Raw genomic sequence first — 15556 nt, forward strand, 5'->3', positions numbered from 1 at the left:
CCCTTCAAGTGGTGGAACCTTAAAAAATGATAAGGCAAAAACAAAGCCACCTCTTCAGGTAACAAAGGTAGACAATAACTTGATTGTAGATAAAGCCACCAAGAAAACAGTTGTAGTTGGGAAGGAGAGTAAATCTGCTGCTACAAAGGAGGAACCAGTATCTCTTAAAGAGAAAACCAAACCACTTACGCCAAGCATAGGAGCTAAAGAGAAGGAGCAACATGTGTCTTTAGTGACTTCTACATTACCACCATTACCTTTGCCTCCTATGCTGCCTGAAGATAAAGATGCTGATAGGTAAGTGCAAACAAACTGACAGTAACTGTTAAAAGGAAAAATATCACTTTGGTAAGAAATGATTTAACTTCCCTTAATCCCTACCTCCAAAGTTAGTTTAAAAAGCCTTAAGTGAATGAATTTTCTTTATTATGTACATCTTTGCTTATAACATATCAGAATTATCGTTTATGCTGAGAAGTTTGGAAAAAATTGCCACTGTCTTGGGATATAATACAATATCTTAAGATGAGTATTAGAAATGCCAATATTCTCTTTGACTTAGTTATTCATTATGATAACTATCATAACTGGGTCATTTTGTGAGACACTTCCCTGTATGATATGAATCTCATAATTGTATTTTCATTTATTTGTTTCTGTTTTTTGTTGTTTGTTTTGTGGTGCTGGGAAATTGAACCCAGGGTCTGGTACATGTGAGGCAAGAACTCTCCCACAGAGCTTTACACCCTCAGCCTTATCTCAGTTATTTCTAATTTTCTTTGGTGGCCTTATTAATTTATCACATTCTTTATGGATTTATTACTTTTTAGTTTCGTCTTTTCCTAACTCAGATTATGTTAGATTATTTTACAACTAGGAAAGTGAAAATGAGCATATTGTCTAATACTGTAACAATGTTGTATTACAGACCTAGAGCTCTGTTTGTAAGAGAGAAACTATTGTTGGCTCCTGCCTGCTCTTCCTTCATCCTTTTATAATGCAGGAACCACTCACAGCCAGCCTCCCCATTTCTTCTCCCCCATGTACCTTAAAGTAACGGTCATTTCGTGTTTAAAAATTTTGTTTTAAAAATCTTTAAAGAAACCATCTTTTCTGTTAAAATGTGCTTTAGGAAACCTGAAGATAGAAGAAATCTTTATTTACTTACTCCATGTAAATTTTAAAAGAGAATGGTTTGTATAATCTTGTTAGGCATATCTTAGGGAAAGTATCTTATTTTTGCTTTCTTTAAATATGCCTCTCCTATTCCTGGTGAACCTGTTTTTGTTTATGTCTCACAAAAATTAGCAAAAGACTATGTGTTTTGTGTGACCTTTCGATTTTGCAAATCTGTACTCCTTTAGTACATTGTTACATTTCACTTTATTGGATGACCAAGTAAATTATCTCCTCCTCTCTTACATCTTTTTTTTTTATAAATATTCAGAAATTTTAAAAAGTTGAAATAATAATAAAACTAACATCTGTATAACCTCTAACTATAATCAGCAAGTGTTAGCATTTTCCTTTATATGCTCATGTTCTATCTCTAGTTAATTAAGAGAACTAATATAGGAGATGTATGTGTGTGTAGTACTTTTTGCTGTACCGTAGGAAGGTAAGTGGTAGCTGTCATGATACTTTACTCTTAAATACTTCATTTGTCTCTCAAGAATGATTCCAGTCTCCTTTTCAATCATATTACCATCAATTACTTAAGAAAATTAAGAGTGGCATAACAGCATTTACTACCTATTCATATGTAAATTTGTCTGGAACCCCCCCACCCAACCCCTCCACTTTTCAAAGAATCTTCTGGATTTGTCTTACTGTCTTTTAATTTGTTCCTCTGGAGCCCTTCTATTTCTTATAAATTGGAGATTAGGTAGGCCTTGATTGGATTAAGAATAAACGTTTTGTTATTGTTTTTGCCAGAATATTTAGGTGATTTTATGTACATAAAACTGTTACTACAGGAGGAACAAAATGTTGTATGTGAGGCTAGGTATATAGTTCAGTGGTAGAGTCCTTGCCTGACACTGACCAAGTCCTGGGTTCAATCCCCCCAGAATTTTGCCCCCATCCTCCCAAAAAAAGAAGAAAAAGAAAAAAATCATGTCTATTTTAGTAATAGTGATGCAGTCACTTGGTTAAGGTGATAACCAAACTTAAGATCTCCCCATATATAAGGTACATTTTCCCCTTTGCAAGTAGAGGTAAGCTGTAGGATAATACCTTTGTAGTGTTTTGAGTATTTTTTTTCTCTAACAACCTGTCATCTAACAATTTCACACCCATTATTGATATTTGTCTTAAATCAGTTAACTATAGTAGGGGCTCCATACAGATAGTGATTTTCTAACTCTATCATTCCTCTTCATACCAGCTGTTAATAAAGCTAATATAAATGCCTCTCCACCTGATTTAATCGTTCTAGTCTTGTGGAATTTTATTCTCTGTTACTGTAAGTCACTATTTTTATTTTTGGTACTGGGGATTGAACCCAGTGACCCTTTACCACTGAAATACATCCCCAGGCATTTTTCTTTTTTCTTTTGAGACAGGGTCACACTAAGTTGTGTAGGGCCTTTCTGATTTGTTGAGACTGGCCTTGAACTTGTGATCCTTCTACTTCAGCCTCCTGAGTTACTGGGATTACAGACATGTCCCACCATGCCCATCATCACTGTTAATTTCTGATGCTTGAATTATCTGAAATTTGGCCAGTGGGAGCTCCTTTAAGCTGATTCTTTTATACTTTATATATGACCTCATTTTTTATTTTTTGGGATACCGGGGATTGAATTTAGGGGCACTTGACCACTGAGCCACATCCCCAGCCCTATTTTTTATTTTATTTAGAGAGAAGGTCTCACTGAGTTGCTTAGCATTTTATTTAGAGGGAAGGTTTCACTGAGTTGCTTAGTACCTCACCATTGCTGAGGCTGGCTTTGAACTTAGGATCCTCCTGTCTCAGCCTCCCAAGCTGCTGAGATTACAGGAGTGTGCCACCATGTCCATCTGACCTCATTATTTTTTAGTGCTTTCTTGCTGCTTAGCCAGATAACTTTGAATTCTACTTCTCTTCCAAAACAGTAGACTATTTGTCCAATATAAGATAGACTGTTATCAGTGTGTTTTCATGTAATATCATTTTCTTTTCTTTTTGCATTTAGGGTGTTAGATCTTTCCATGTTGGTTTTGATAGGTCCAGGTCCAGTATTCTTATCTATAGAAATGGATGCATAAGTCAGGTGTGGCACATACACATCTATAGTCCCAGCTACTAGGGAGGCAGAGAAGGAAGATGCCAAGTTCTAGGCCAGTGTAGGTAACTTAGTGAAACCCTGTCTGAATAATAAAATAAAAAGGGCTGGGGATGTACTTAAGTGGTATAGCACTTGTTTATTAACACCTGCTAGGGCCTGTGTTCATTTCCCTAGTACCAATAAGAGAAAAGGGAGAAAAAAGAAAGAAATGGCTGCATTATGCTTTTCACTGTTTATTTTTTCTATAATCATTATAAACTATCTTTATATGTTAACAGTTATGTGATAGTAATTTTATAGAATAGGTGCATGTTAAAGTATATGCATTTAAAAATTGGTAGGCACTGCTAAGTTGTATCTTCGTTCTTTGTTTTTTGTTTTCTACCAGGGATTGAACCCACAGATACTTAACTAGGAGCCACATCCCCAGCCCATTTTTATTTTATATTTTGAGACAGGGTTTCTTTAAGTTGTTGAGTCTGGCTTTGAACTTTGGATTGTGCTGCTTCAGCCTCCAAGCTGGTATTACAGGCATGTGCCACTGCACCTGGCCCACATTGTATCTTAATAATGCTGTATACCAATTTATATAATCAGATGTGTGGGATTATTTTAACAACATGGATAGTGAATTTTGCATTTTCCTGATTGATAATGGGGTATATTTATTTATTGGTTATTATTTCCAGTGAATTGTTTGTTACTGTCCTCTGCTGAATTTTTCTTAAAGTTGTGTCCCTTTTAATAATTGGATTTTGTTTTATTATATTTTGATATCAGGCATTGAACGCAGGGTGCTTAAAGGCTGAGCTGTGACTCCATCCTTTATTATTTTTTTGTTTTGAGACAGTCTCCTTAAGTTGCTTAGAGCCTTGCTAATTTGCAAGGCTGGCTTTAAACTTGTGATCCTCCTGCCTCAGCCTCCTGAGTCACTGAAGAGTCATGAACCACCACATTTAGCTTAATAATTTATCTTTTTAGGTGTTCTTACGTTAGGAATTTTGACCTTTGCTTCTTAGAGTGTATTGCTTTTTGACATTTTGTTGTTGTTATATTGATATTTTCCACTTCCTTTTATACATGAAAGGGAAACCTATCTCTTACCAAGTAGTAAATATTGAGTTAAGACCTTCAACAAGAAGGTGATTTAGAAATGTTATTTGCATTAATCTCATCCTATAGCCAAATAATATATTTGCTTTTATTCCAATATATCCTGAATCTGCCACTTCTTCGATCTGTGGAATCACCTTCAATCACTTTCATCTGTGGAATTGAATTACTACTTTTCTCATTCCGTCTTTATCATTTTTGATTGCTCAACAACCTTCAATCACGTGGACAGTGAACTTTTTATACCTTCAAGTCATTATGTTTAATTCATTACGTGTGCTGCTTCCTGGGATTAGACCTCTTTAAGACACACACATGCTCACACACATAGTTTGAAAAGCTGACTTCTTACCTGGAGATCAAGGTCAGGTCTTATCCTGAATGATGCTTCATTCATTAGGCCTTACCTGACCAGTCTTCCCACTTTCTATGGCTTGTAGATACACAGTTTAAAATATCTTTTTCCCACTGAGATTAATTACATTAGTTTATTACTTGTTTCTCCTTATGAAGATGGGAACCATATTTGTTTTATTATTGTTATGCCCCCTACCTAGCTCAATGATTTGACCATAGAAGGTATTAAATGACTAGTTGCAGAATGAATAAGCTACTTATTATAATCCCATCTATGCTTTATTATTTTTAAAAGACTGCTACAACCTCTGAACATATAAAATGTTTATGTACCTTCAAGTATATTATATTTGTGATCATAATTATTTTTTCTTACCAGATTAGAAATTCTTTAAAGCCTTTGTTTTGTTTTGATTTGATTTGATTTCTGGATATATATAGCTCTGTAGTTACAGATTTTCATGTATTTGTACCTTTCCCAGTTTCTCTACTGTAATCCTATTTGTAATTGTATAAATCAGGATAAATTAGAGTGAGAAAGTTACATTTAGGTACCAGGTATTAGTTAAGGATATTATTAATAGAATATGAAGAAGTGTAAAGTTTGAAACATAATCCTTTTTTTTAATCTAATAAATTTGATGGGAACTGTTATGGGGCAGCATGATTTGGTGCAAAAGGAAGTAGGTTTGCGTTTCTTGGATTCTAATCCTGATCATGCCAGCTCTGTGACATTATACTAATTGTGATTGCCATACAGGAGCAGGAAAACAGTTTGGGTATGTTTCTGACTCTGAGGGCTAGTCTAATATAAGTTTGATAGGATTAATAACATGTGAAAGAGTAAGACTATATATTTAAATATGGAAATTATAAACAATACAAAAATTAAGTAAAAATATATTAACTTACAGAAAATAAACATTTGCAGCATTATAGCACAGGCCATTAACTAATGTGTGTGTGTGTGTGTGTGTGTGTGTGTGTGTATATATATATATATATATATATATATATATATATATATATAAAAATTAAGGTACTTTTTAAAAACTTGCTTTGGGACTATAGCTCGGTTCAGACCACTTACATGTGAGGCCATGGGGTAAATATCTGGCACTGCAAAAGGGGGAAAAACAATGATAAAAACTAGGCTATACTTAAAAATGAGGAAAAATTAATCATGGAAAGTTAAAAGAAATATGTTCTTAAAAACAGATATCATTGTCACGAACACAAAGGGTTTAAAAGAAGACGTACAAATGAACAACAGTTATATGAAAAAAATGCTCCACACCAGTGAGTATCAGGGAAGTGCAAATCAAAACTAGAATGAGATGGGGCTGGGGTTGTGGCTCAGCAGTAGAGTGCTCGCCTAGCAAGTGCAAGGCCCTGGGTTTGATCCTCAGCACCACATAAAAATAAATAAAATAAAGGCACTGTGTTCAACTACAAGTTAAAAAAATATATATTAAAAAAACAGAATGAGATATCACCTCACTTCAGTAAGAATGGTTATTAACCAAAAAGACAAAACATAATAAGTGCTAGTGAGGATGTAGAGAAAGGGCAACCTTTACACATTATTGGTGGAATTGTAAATCACTGTAGTCATTACAGGAGGGAGATTCCTCAAAAAATTAAAAATAAAACTATGGTCCCACATCCCACTGCTGGGTACATAAACGACAGAAATGAAGGCAGTACGTTCAAGAAACATTTGCATTCTGCGTTTATTGTAGCACTATTTACAATAGTCAAGAAATGAAAGAAATTAATAGTCTATCAACTGGTGAGTAGATAAAATTAGATATGGTATTCTCATTCAACCGTAGAAAAGAATGGAATCCTATCATTTGTGGCAACATGGATGTTGTGTTATGTGAAATAAGCCAGACACAAGGACAACTCTCCATGTTTTCACTCGTGGAATTTTAAAAAGTTGATTTCCTGGAAGTTGACAGTAGAATAGAGGCTGGTGAGAGTAGAGAGGAGGGAAGAATGGGAAAAGTTGGTTAAGGAGTCCTAAGTCACAATTAATAGGAGCAATAAGTTCTGATGTGTGTTGCACAGGTGACTGACTATAGATTATGTATTGTAGTTTTCAAAAAAGCCAGAGGAAAGGATTTTGAAAGTTTCACCACAAAGAAATGATAAATGTTTGAGGGTATAGGTATACTTACCCTGATTTGAACATTATATAGTACACATTGAAGTATCACATACTCCTCCATAAATATGTGCTATTTTTATGTCAATTAAAAACATTTTTAAAAACTGGATCAATTATTATACCAAGTCATGAATATAACACTTTACAAATGGTAACGAAGTTTTTTTGAAATTAATCTTAAATTTTTTCCAAGTACTTCCGTTCATCTTTGGGCAGTCCAGTCCTACTTTTTGTCTGTTTTTAAATCTTTTTATTGTTAGCATGGTGTGGGGATTTTGTTTCAAAGAAAACATTTCCTATTCCTTATAATGCTCAGTTTCTTCATGTATGGAAAGAGAGTGAGATGGCAGTTATTTGTAATGATTTCAATATTTGTGTTCATGTTTCACTGTTAAAGAAGTCTGTGAACTTGATTGTGAGTTATTTTGCAAAAGCTTTGTTACTTTCTTCCTTCCAATGAGAATTATAAAGCTAAAAAAATACTTCTGAAAACAATAATATTCAATTAATATTAGAAGTTTTAACTCAGTTTACAATTCTCTAGGTATAGAGTGCCGCAGTCTGGCTGGGCACAAATGCCGCAGTCTGGCTGGGCACACAATCACGAGCCACCACACAGCTTGTAGATTCAAACAGCAACCCTTTATTCCCGAACTCACACCAGCCGTCTACAATCACGTTCTGGGGAAATCCACGTTCTCTGCCCAACTCCACGTTCTCTGCCCAAATCCACCTCCACTGGGCTTCTATCTCCAAAATATACTGGGCTTCTATCTCCAAAATATAGTGTCTGAATCCCGTGAGAACTCAAGGGGAACTCAGGCAGCAGGATACGCCCTATTCCCAGGAGGAATAATCTTAAACCTTAAACCTGGAACCTAAACTGGGAACGCCCTAAACACGATTATCTTAAAACCGGGAACACCCTAATCTGCCTTGGTCCTTGAGCAAGGTCACCTACATTCAATGTCGCTGCAACATATCAGCAACATGGGGTACGCTGGCAAGGAAATTGTCATACCTACTTGGCTAATGGCTCCCAGCAATAGAGATTTTGTGTTTTATAGTTGTGTGCAGTATAAAATTAAAAAGTGAGTCATTGATTGCCACCTCAAGATGTAAATATGTTAGTAATCAGATTTAAAAACACAAAAATCACTTCAACGAAACAGTGTTTTGATACTTAAAAACATTGTTAACATGTATCCTGGATAACTACAATCCATTATACTTATTATGTTCTCATTCATTTAGCTATGATACTTTGAAGATTAGTGTTTGTATGATGAGGAAATTTGAATACTCTTTTAATTTAGAATTTTCCTAAAAATAAAGAAAATAATATTCAAAAGTAAATAATTGTGGCATCATGTCACTGCCACTCAGGGAAGTATTCTTGTTAACAGTTGTCACTTCTGTAGTTTGTGATCCCTACTGGAGTATTAGGTGCTCCTTTGCACTTGTATTGCATATTGTACATAGTTCGATATTAGTAATTTCTACTTGAACATGTTGTATGTATTTGTATCTTATTCATGTTGAATTTCTGAGGCCAGGGACTGAATTTTATTTTATTTTTGTGTTCATAGTGTGCAGCACACAATTGATAATTTAATAATGTAGAGATGGAAAAATTATGTGGAATGATATGTTAAAAGTGGGTACAATTTGGATAGCAAGAGAAGAAAGCATTCTGAGGCAGTGAAAGGTTGGCACATATTCTTTAAAGAATACCTTGCTTCAAAGTTACCTGTTCATTTTCTTGAAAACCTGAACTCTTTAAGATTGATTGGTTTCTTTTTTTTTTTTTTAATTTTTTATTGTTGGTTGTTCAAAACATTACATAGTTCTTGATATATCATATTTCACACTTTGATTCAAGTGGGTTATGAGCTCCCATTTTTACCCCATATACAGATTGCAGAATCACATCAGTTACACATCCATTGATTTACATATTGCCATACTAGTGTCTGTTGTGTTCTGCTGCCTTTCCTATCCTCTACTATCCCCCCTCCCCTCCCCTCCCCTCCCCTCTTCTCTCTCTGCCCCCTCTACTGACATTCATTTGTCCCCCTTGTATTATTTTTCCCTTTCCCCTCACTTCCTCTTGTATGTACTTTTGTATAACTCTGAGGGTCTCCTTCCATTTCCATGCAATTTCCCTTCTCTCTCCCTTTCCCTCCCACCTCTCATCCCTGTTTAATGTTAATCTTCTTCTCATGCTCTTCGACCCTACTCTGTTCTTAGTTACTCTCCTTATATCAAAGAAGACATTTGGCATTTGTTTTTTAGGGATTGGCTAGCTTCACTTAGCATAATCTGCTCTAATGCCATCCATTTCCCTGTAAATTCTATGATTTTGTCATTTTTTAATGCAGAGTAATACTCCATTGTGTATAAATGCCACATTTTTTTTATCCATTCATCTATTGAAGGGCATCTAGGTTGGTTCCACAGTCTTGCTATTGTGAATTGTGCTGCTACGAACATCGATGTAGCAGTGTCCCTGTAGCATGCTCTTTTTAGGTCTTTAGGGAATAGACGGAGAAGGGGAATAGCTGGGTCAAATGGTGGCTCCATTCCCAGCTTTCCAAGAAATCTCCATACTGCTTTCCAAATTGGCTGCACCAATTTGCAGTCCCACCAGCAATGTACAAGTGTACCCTTTTCCCCACATCCTCGCCAGCACTTGTTGTTGTTTGACTTCATAATGGCTGCCATTGATTGGTTTCTTTATTCTTTCATTCCGTAAATGCATACTGTGCCAGGTCCTAGACTTGGGCTGTCCAGTAAAGTAACTACCAGCCACATTTGGCTATTTAAATTTAAATTAAATTAAAATTAGATACAATTAAAAGTACAGTTTCTTCACTTACTGGCTCAATTTCCATTAGTTGTGTTTCAAATGCTTTGTAACTACAAATGTCCACTGGCTTCATTTTGGATAGTGTAGTTATGGAATGTTTCCATCATCCCAGCATTGAATCTAAAGCTTCTCTGGTCCATGACTCAAACTAGTTTCTGGAAACCAGAAGGATCAGCACTGCTAGGATACAAATCACACTAATATAGGAATAACAAACCTGTTTCTGTCTAGGCTCTTTCCCAAAAAGTTAACATACTTTTATTATAAACTTTTTATTATAATCATTTTCCAAGTTGATAAAATTAATTTAGTTAATCTATAATTGTTAAAGTTTTAGTTATTGGTATTCAGTTTCAAATGAAGTGGAAAAAAATAAGCAATATAGGCTCGTTGGACTTACCAGTAAGATAGGTTTACTATGGAATTTGTCCTTAGCCAATGTAAATTGGCCTACTCTCTTTCTCTCGCCTAAATAAAAAAAAAAAACAAGATGAACTTCAGGTTATTGTTATTAAAAATAAAATACTCCGGTAGCAGAAGATCCTCCACCTAGGGTGAAAGTCACACGTAAATTTATTCATGATATCATATAAAAGATAAAATTTATAAAATTGTCTCATCTAGACATTCTTTTTTAATCTGGGATTATATGTGAAATTTCCAGTGACGGTCTCTGCTCAGGGCTTCATGGTTTGACGCTCCTGTACTCTCTTTTTGTGTATCACTATGACTAGAATTTAGTGCCTTTTTTTGGACAGACAGAAGAGGAGAAAGAAGAATGCTTAAGTTTTCTTTTCTTGACTACAAAAGTAATGTTTATTTTTGTAAACTTGGAAAATAAAGTATAAGGAAGAAAAATGACCCAGATAGTATTATTTTTCCCAGTGTCTTTTTTCTCACATACATATGATTATTTATTACTGAATAGAGGTTCTGCTTCTTTCATTGCCTTATTTAGTAACATGCTTATTGAAATGACAAATGTCATCTGGAGGAATCATATTTCACTCTGAAATTTCTTGTCATATTTTACCAACTCCAGAGAAAAAGTGCCAATTTACAGTAATCCCCTATTATTTGTGGAGGATATGTTCAAAGCTCCCCAGTAGACACCTAAAATCATGGATAGTTTTGAACCCTGTATTAGCTATGCTTTTTTCTGTGCACAAATACTAATGGACAAGTACCTATACACGCCAGAGACAAAGGATCAGTCATGTCTTGAAGAATTAACAGTACAAGATTTCATTATACTACTCAGAGTGATGTGCAGTTTAAAAACTTAACAATTGTTTATTTCTGAAATTTCCCATTTATTATTTTTGGACATGATTGACTGAGGGTTAACTGAAACAGCAGAAAAGGGAACTGGATAAAAAGCAGGGCTGCAGTACATTCCCAATTATAGGGCTGTACCTTAGCAGCTTAAGAAGAAAAGGGAAATGAATGCCTCAGTGATAAAAGGCATGTATGAAAAACAAGATGTCTGCTCCTGTCACTTCTATTTAACATTGTGCTTTAGGTACTAGCCAGGGTAATTAGGCCAGAAAATGAAATAAAAGGTATCTTAAGTTAGAAAGGAAGAAGTAAAAAAAAATTTTTTTCTGTGTGTCTGTGTATGTATCTTTACATGTGCACATGGTATAGAAAACAGAAATATTCTGTGGATTCCATAAAACATTAGAACTAATAAATGAGTTCAGCATTATTGCACAGGATACAAGATCAGCATACAAAAATCAGTTTTTCTATATAAAAGTAATTAACAAACCAATCTGAAATTAAGAAAAGTTTAATTTAGGGGATCATAAAGAATAATAAAATATCTGGGATTAGATTGGCAAAAGAAATGTAAGGCTTATATATCTTGAAAACTAGAAAACAACATTGAAAGAAATTAGACTAAATAAATGGAAAGACATTCCATCTTCATGGCTTAAAAGACTTAATATGATATTATCAAGATGGCACCTGCTACCCAAATATCTACATATTCAACACAGTTCATCTCAGAATTACAGCTGGCTTCTTTTCAAAACTGACAAACTGATTGTGAACTTTCGTTTTTCAGTTCTTACTGTAGAGCTAGAGTAATTAGGACTGTGGTGCTGACATTAGGTTAAACTTTTCATGATTGTGTCTTTTGTAAAGCCAGATGATATAAGATGTTTTAGTTATATTTAATAAGATATGCCAAATAATTGTATTAGAGGAAAAAAAAACCACATTAGTTTGGAATGGCTTCCTTTTCTGGATTACAAGGAAATGTAGAGTGAACACTGTCTTGAAAGATCATAAAAAGAGGAGTTTTGGTTGTGGTTCAGTGGTAGAGCGCTTGCTGACCATGTGTGAATCACTGGGTTCAATGCTCAGCACCACATATAAACAAATAAAATAAAGGTCCAAAATCAGAAACTAAGCACCAACATGGTACCAGAGATGGCAAACTCCAAACCATAAAACTTTGTTTAATTATTTATTAAAATATGTTATAAAATTACCTTCAAGTGACGCATACAAGGCATATATGAAACATAAATGAATTTCACATTTTGGGTTCCATCCCCAATATACCTTATTCAATTCATATAAATATTTCAAATTTTGAAATCCACATATTTTTTGTCCCTAGTATTTCAAGTAAGAGTTACTTAAAAACCTGTATGTGATTTTGGTACAGGTGTTAAAAGATAATAGTAATATGTATAATATGAGCATGAATTTGAATCCTTGTTTCTTTTTGTACTTTGTGTTTTCCTTATCTGGAAAAGTAGAGCAATAATACTGACCCAATAGGTTTGTTGTGGTTTTTCAGTTTAATAATACATGTGAAGCACTTCACCCTGAATGTGACATTTAGCATAAATAAGCTATTATTATAGTTTGGTGCTAGGTTGATGATGACAGGACAGGACTAGATAACTAAGTAGGTTTTTGGGGGGGGGGGAAGAAAGGATGGAGGTTTGAAAAAAATGAATATTTTAGTTCACTAGTATAATTTATTTCTTCTCCTCCTCCTCCTCTTCTCCCTCCCCCCTCTTTTTTTTTTTTCCTGGTACCAGGGATTCAGCCCAGGGGCACTTAACTACTGAGCCACATCCCCAGACCCTGTGCCTTCCCCCTTTAATTTTTTTTTATTTTGAAATGGATCTCATTAAGTTGCTTAGAGCCTTGCTAAGTTGCTGTAGTATAATTTCATTATGTGGAGATCACACATCTGCGATGGTATTTATCCAGAAATCATCAAAAATAAATTTAAAAATTTTGAGAGTTTGGGAACATCTCCATTTTCTTCAGTGGTTCTGGGAATTGAACCCAGGGATGCTCTACAATAGAGCTGTCTCCAGTCTTTTTTCTTTTTCTTTTGAAATAGGGTCTTCTAAGTGCTCAGGCTAGCCTTGAACTTGTGACCCTCTTGTTTCTACTTCCCAAGTTGCTGGGATAACAGTCATGACACTGCACTGGACTCAGTCTGTATTAGAAGTAAAAGTTTTCAAGAAACATGAAAAACTTCAGTCGCATCTGATTAGCTGTGAGTGATTGATTAACCTGTTAAAAGGAGAAAAGTGAGTCACAGATTGTGATCACAGGAGTGGAAAGGAAGTCAGATGAGTAAAAGTCTGAATCAGGCAATAAGAGAAACATAAATAACAAGCAGTTATGTGGGTTAGAAATGGAGAATACAAGAGAAAGCTAAGGAGCAGATGCTCTAGTAAGACAGAATTCTGCAGGTAAACTGTACATTGGGAGAAATGCAGGTGGTGAGTGATAGAAGTGGCAGAGTACCATTTAGGGAATGTAATTTTTTAAAAAAATATTTTTTTGGTTGTTGATGGACCTTTATTTTATTTATTTATTTATATGTGGTACTGAGAATCGAACCCAGTGCCTCATACATGCTAGGCAAGTGCTTTACCACTGAGCTACAACCCCAGCGGGGCATGTAATTTAAAAAGAGCTACTGGGCTGGGGTTGTGACTCAGTGGTAAAGCACTCACCTAGTGTGGGTAAGGCACTGGTTTTGGTCCTCAGCACCACATAAAAATAAATATAGTAAAGGCATTGGGTCCACTTACAACTAAAAAATAAATAAATAAATAAAAAATAAAGAGCTACCACCTTGCTGTACAGTTTTTGAACCTTCTTAAGAGGAAGCAAATAATTAGCCACTGTTTATGGTGAAAAGAGGGATAGGACAGTCAGGCTTAGGCAATTGTTTTACTTTTGCCTCTTAGCAGTAGTGTGATGAGTAAGTTCTTCACTTTCTTTGAGCCTTGTGTGTTACAAGGAGATAATTACGTGTTTCAGCTTTTTCTAAGTATTAAAGTATTGAAAGTATATATGTGACAACATATGAAACTTCTTAAATAGTTTACCATTTTTATTTATGCTTAACATTAGAGTCAGCCCATATTTTGGAATATTTCTCTTAGAATATAACATGTCATAGGAGAGACTTTATATAATAGTTGAGCCATTATGCAGTCCACATAAGACAGCAACCCCCTTCCTTTCTTGTCACATGTTATAGGTTGAGAGGTTTCGTGCCAGGTGTCATATCTTTTTTTTTTTTTTTTTAAGTATTTTTTATACCTTTATTTTGTTTTACTTTTTTTTTTTAATGTGGTACTGGGAATTGAACCCAGTGCCTCACGTGTGCTAGGCAAGTTCTCTGTCACTAAGCCACAACCCCAGACCCCAGGTGTCATTCTTGAGGAGTTGAAGAGAAATATAAACTGTGACATAACTGTTCTTTTAAACAGGCATAGTTCGTATTAGGTTTACCATAAGAGGATATAAACAAGCAATAAGGAAAAAATAAATGAAAGAAAAAAAGCCTCACTGTAAAAAATGTAACTTAAATGGGATTTTTTTTTACCTTTCAAAAAGGTAAAAAACCTTTTTTAAATGTAGTGATTTAACATTTGGTTTAGTAAACACTGGAAATATAGAAATAAAAATCATAAGTAAGTAGAAGGGGAACATATGCATATGTAGAATGTAGGAGATACAAATACTGTAGTGTGCCTGAAGAGTCATGGGTCTTTCCATCTTTCAGTCACTTTCCAATTTTTTTTTTTTTTGGTGCATAACAAGCATACACATTATTTATACTTTAATGTTTACGAAATTGAGGGCCACTTTGACATTGTGCTAAATAGACACCTTTTTATACCATTATATAGCAATTTAGAAAGAGAGCTGGGGATGTAGCTCATTGATAAACAGTGCTTGTTTTGAGTGCAAGGCTGTGGGTTCATTCCTTTCTACTACCAAAAAAAAAAAAAAAAAAAGAATATTGTAGTTCTGTAACTTGGATGTATTTTATTAACTTTTCCCTTGTAAATGTATTCAGGTTATTGATTTTTAAATTTTTTTTTAATTTTTATTTTTTAAATTTTAAAAAATTTGTTCTTTTTAGTTATACATGACAGTAGAATGTATTTTGACAAATTATACATTCATGGAGTATAACTTTCCATTCTCTCTTGTTGTATATGATGTGGAGTTACACTGGTTGTGTACTTATACATGACCATAGGAAAGATTATGTCAGATTCATCCTATTGTCTTTCCTATTCCCTTTTTCCCTATTCCCCCCCGTCCAGTGTGGTGAACCTGTACTCCCCTCACCCCACCCCCTGTTGTGGTCAGCATCTGCGTATCAGAGAACATTAGGCCTTTGGTTTTTTGGGATTGGCTTATTGCATTTAGCATGATAGCCTGCAGTTCCATCCATTTACTAACAGATGCCATAATTTAACTGTTCTTTAT

The 15556-nt window shown here is 34.7% G+C and overlaps 1 protein-coding gene across 1 annotated transcript in view; it reads left to right on the forward strand.

Annotated features, from left to right (window-relative positions):
* LOC114078773 (cyclin-dependent kinase 13-like) overlaps positions 1-15556 on the forward strand; it is an 81033-nt gene that overhangs the window by 15521 nt on the left and 49956 nt on the right. The window contains 2 exon segments of the mRNA XM_071609753.1: positions 2-297; positions 1615-1618. Of these exon segments, the coding sequence (XP_071465854.1) occupies positions 2-297; positions 1615-1618 (300 nt within the window).

The sequence above is a fragment of the Marmota flaviventris genome, chromosome 1, assembly GCF_047511675.1.
Source record: "Marmota flaviventris isolate mMarFla1 chromosome 1, mMarFla1.hap1, whole genome shotgun sequence".
NCBI classification, from domain to species: Eukaryota; Metazoa; Chordata; class Mammalia; order Rodentia; family Sciuridae; genus Marmota; species Marmota flaviventris.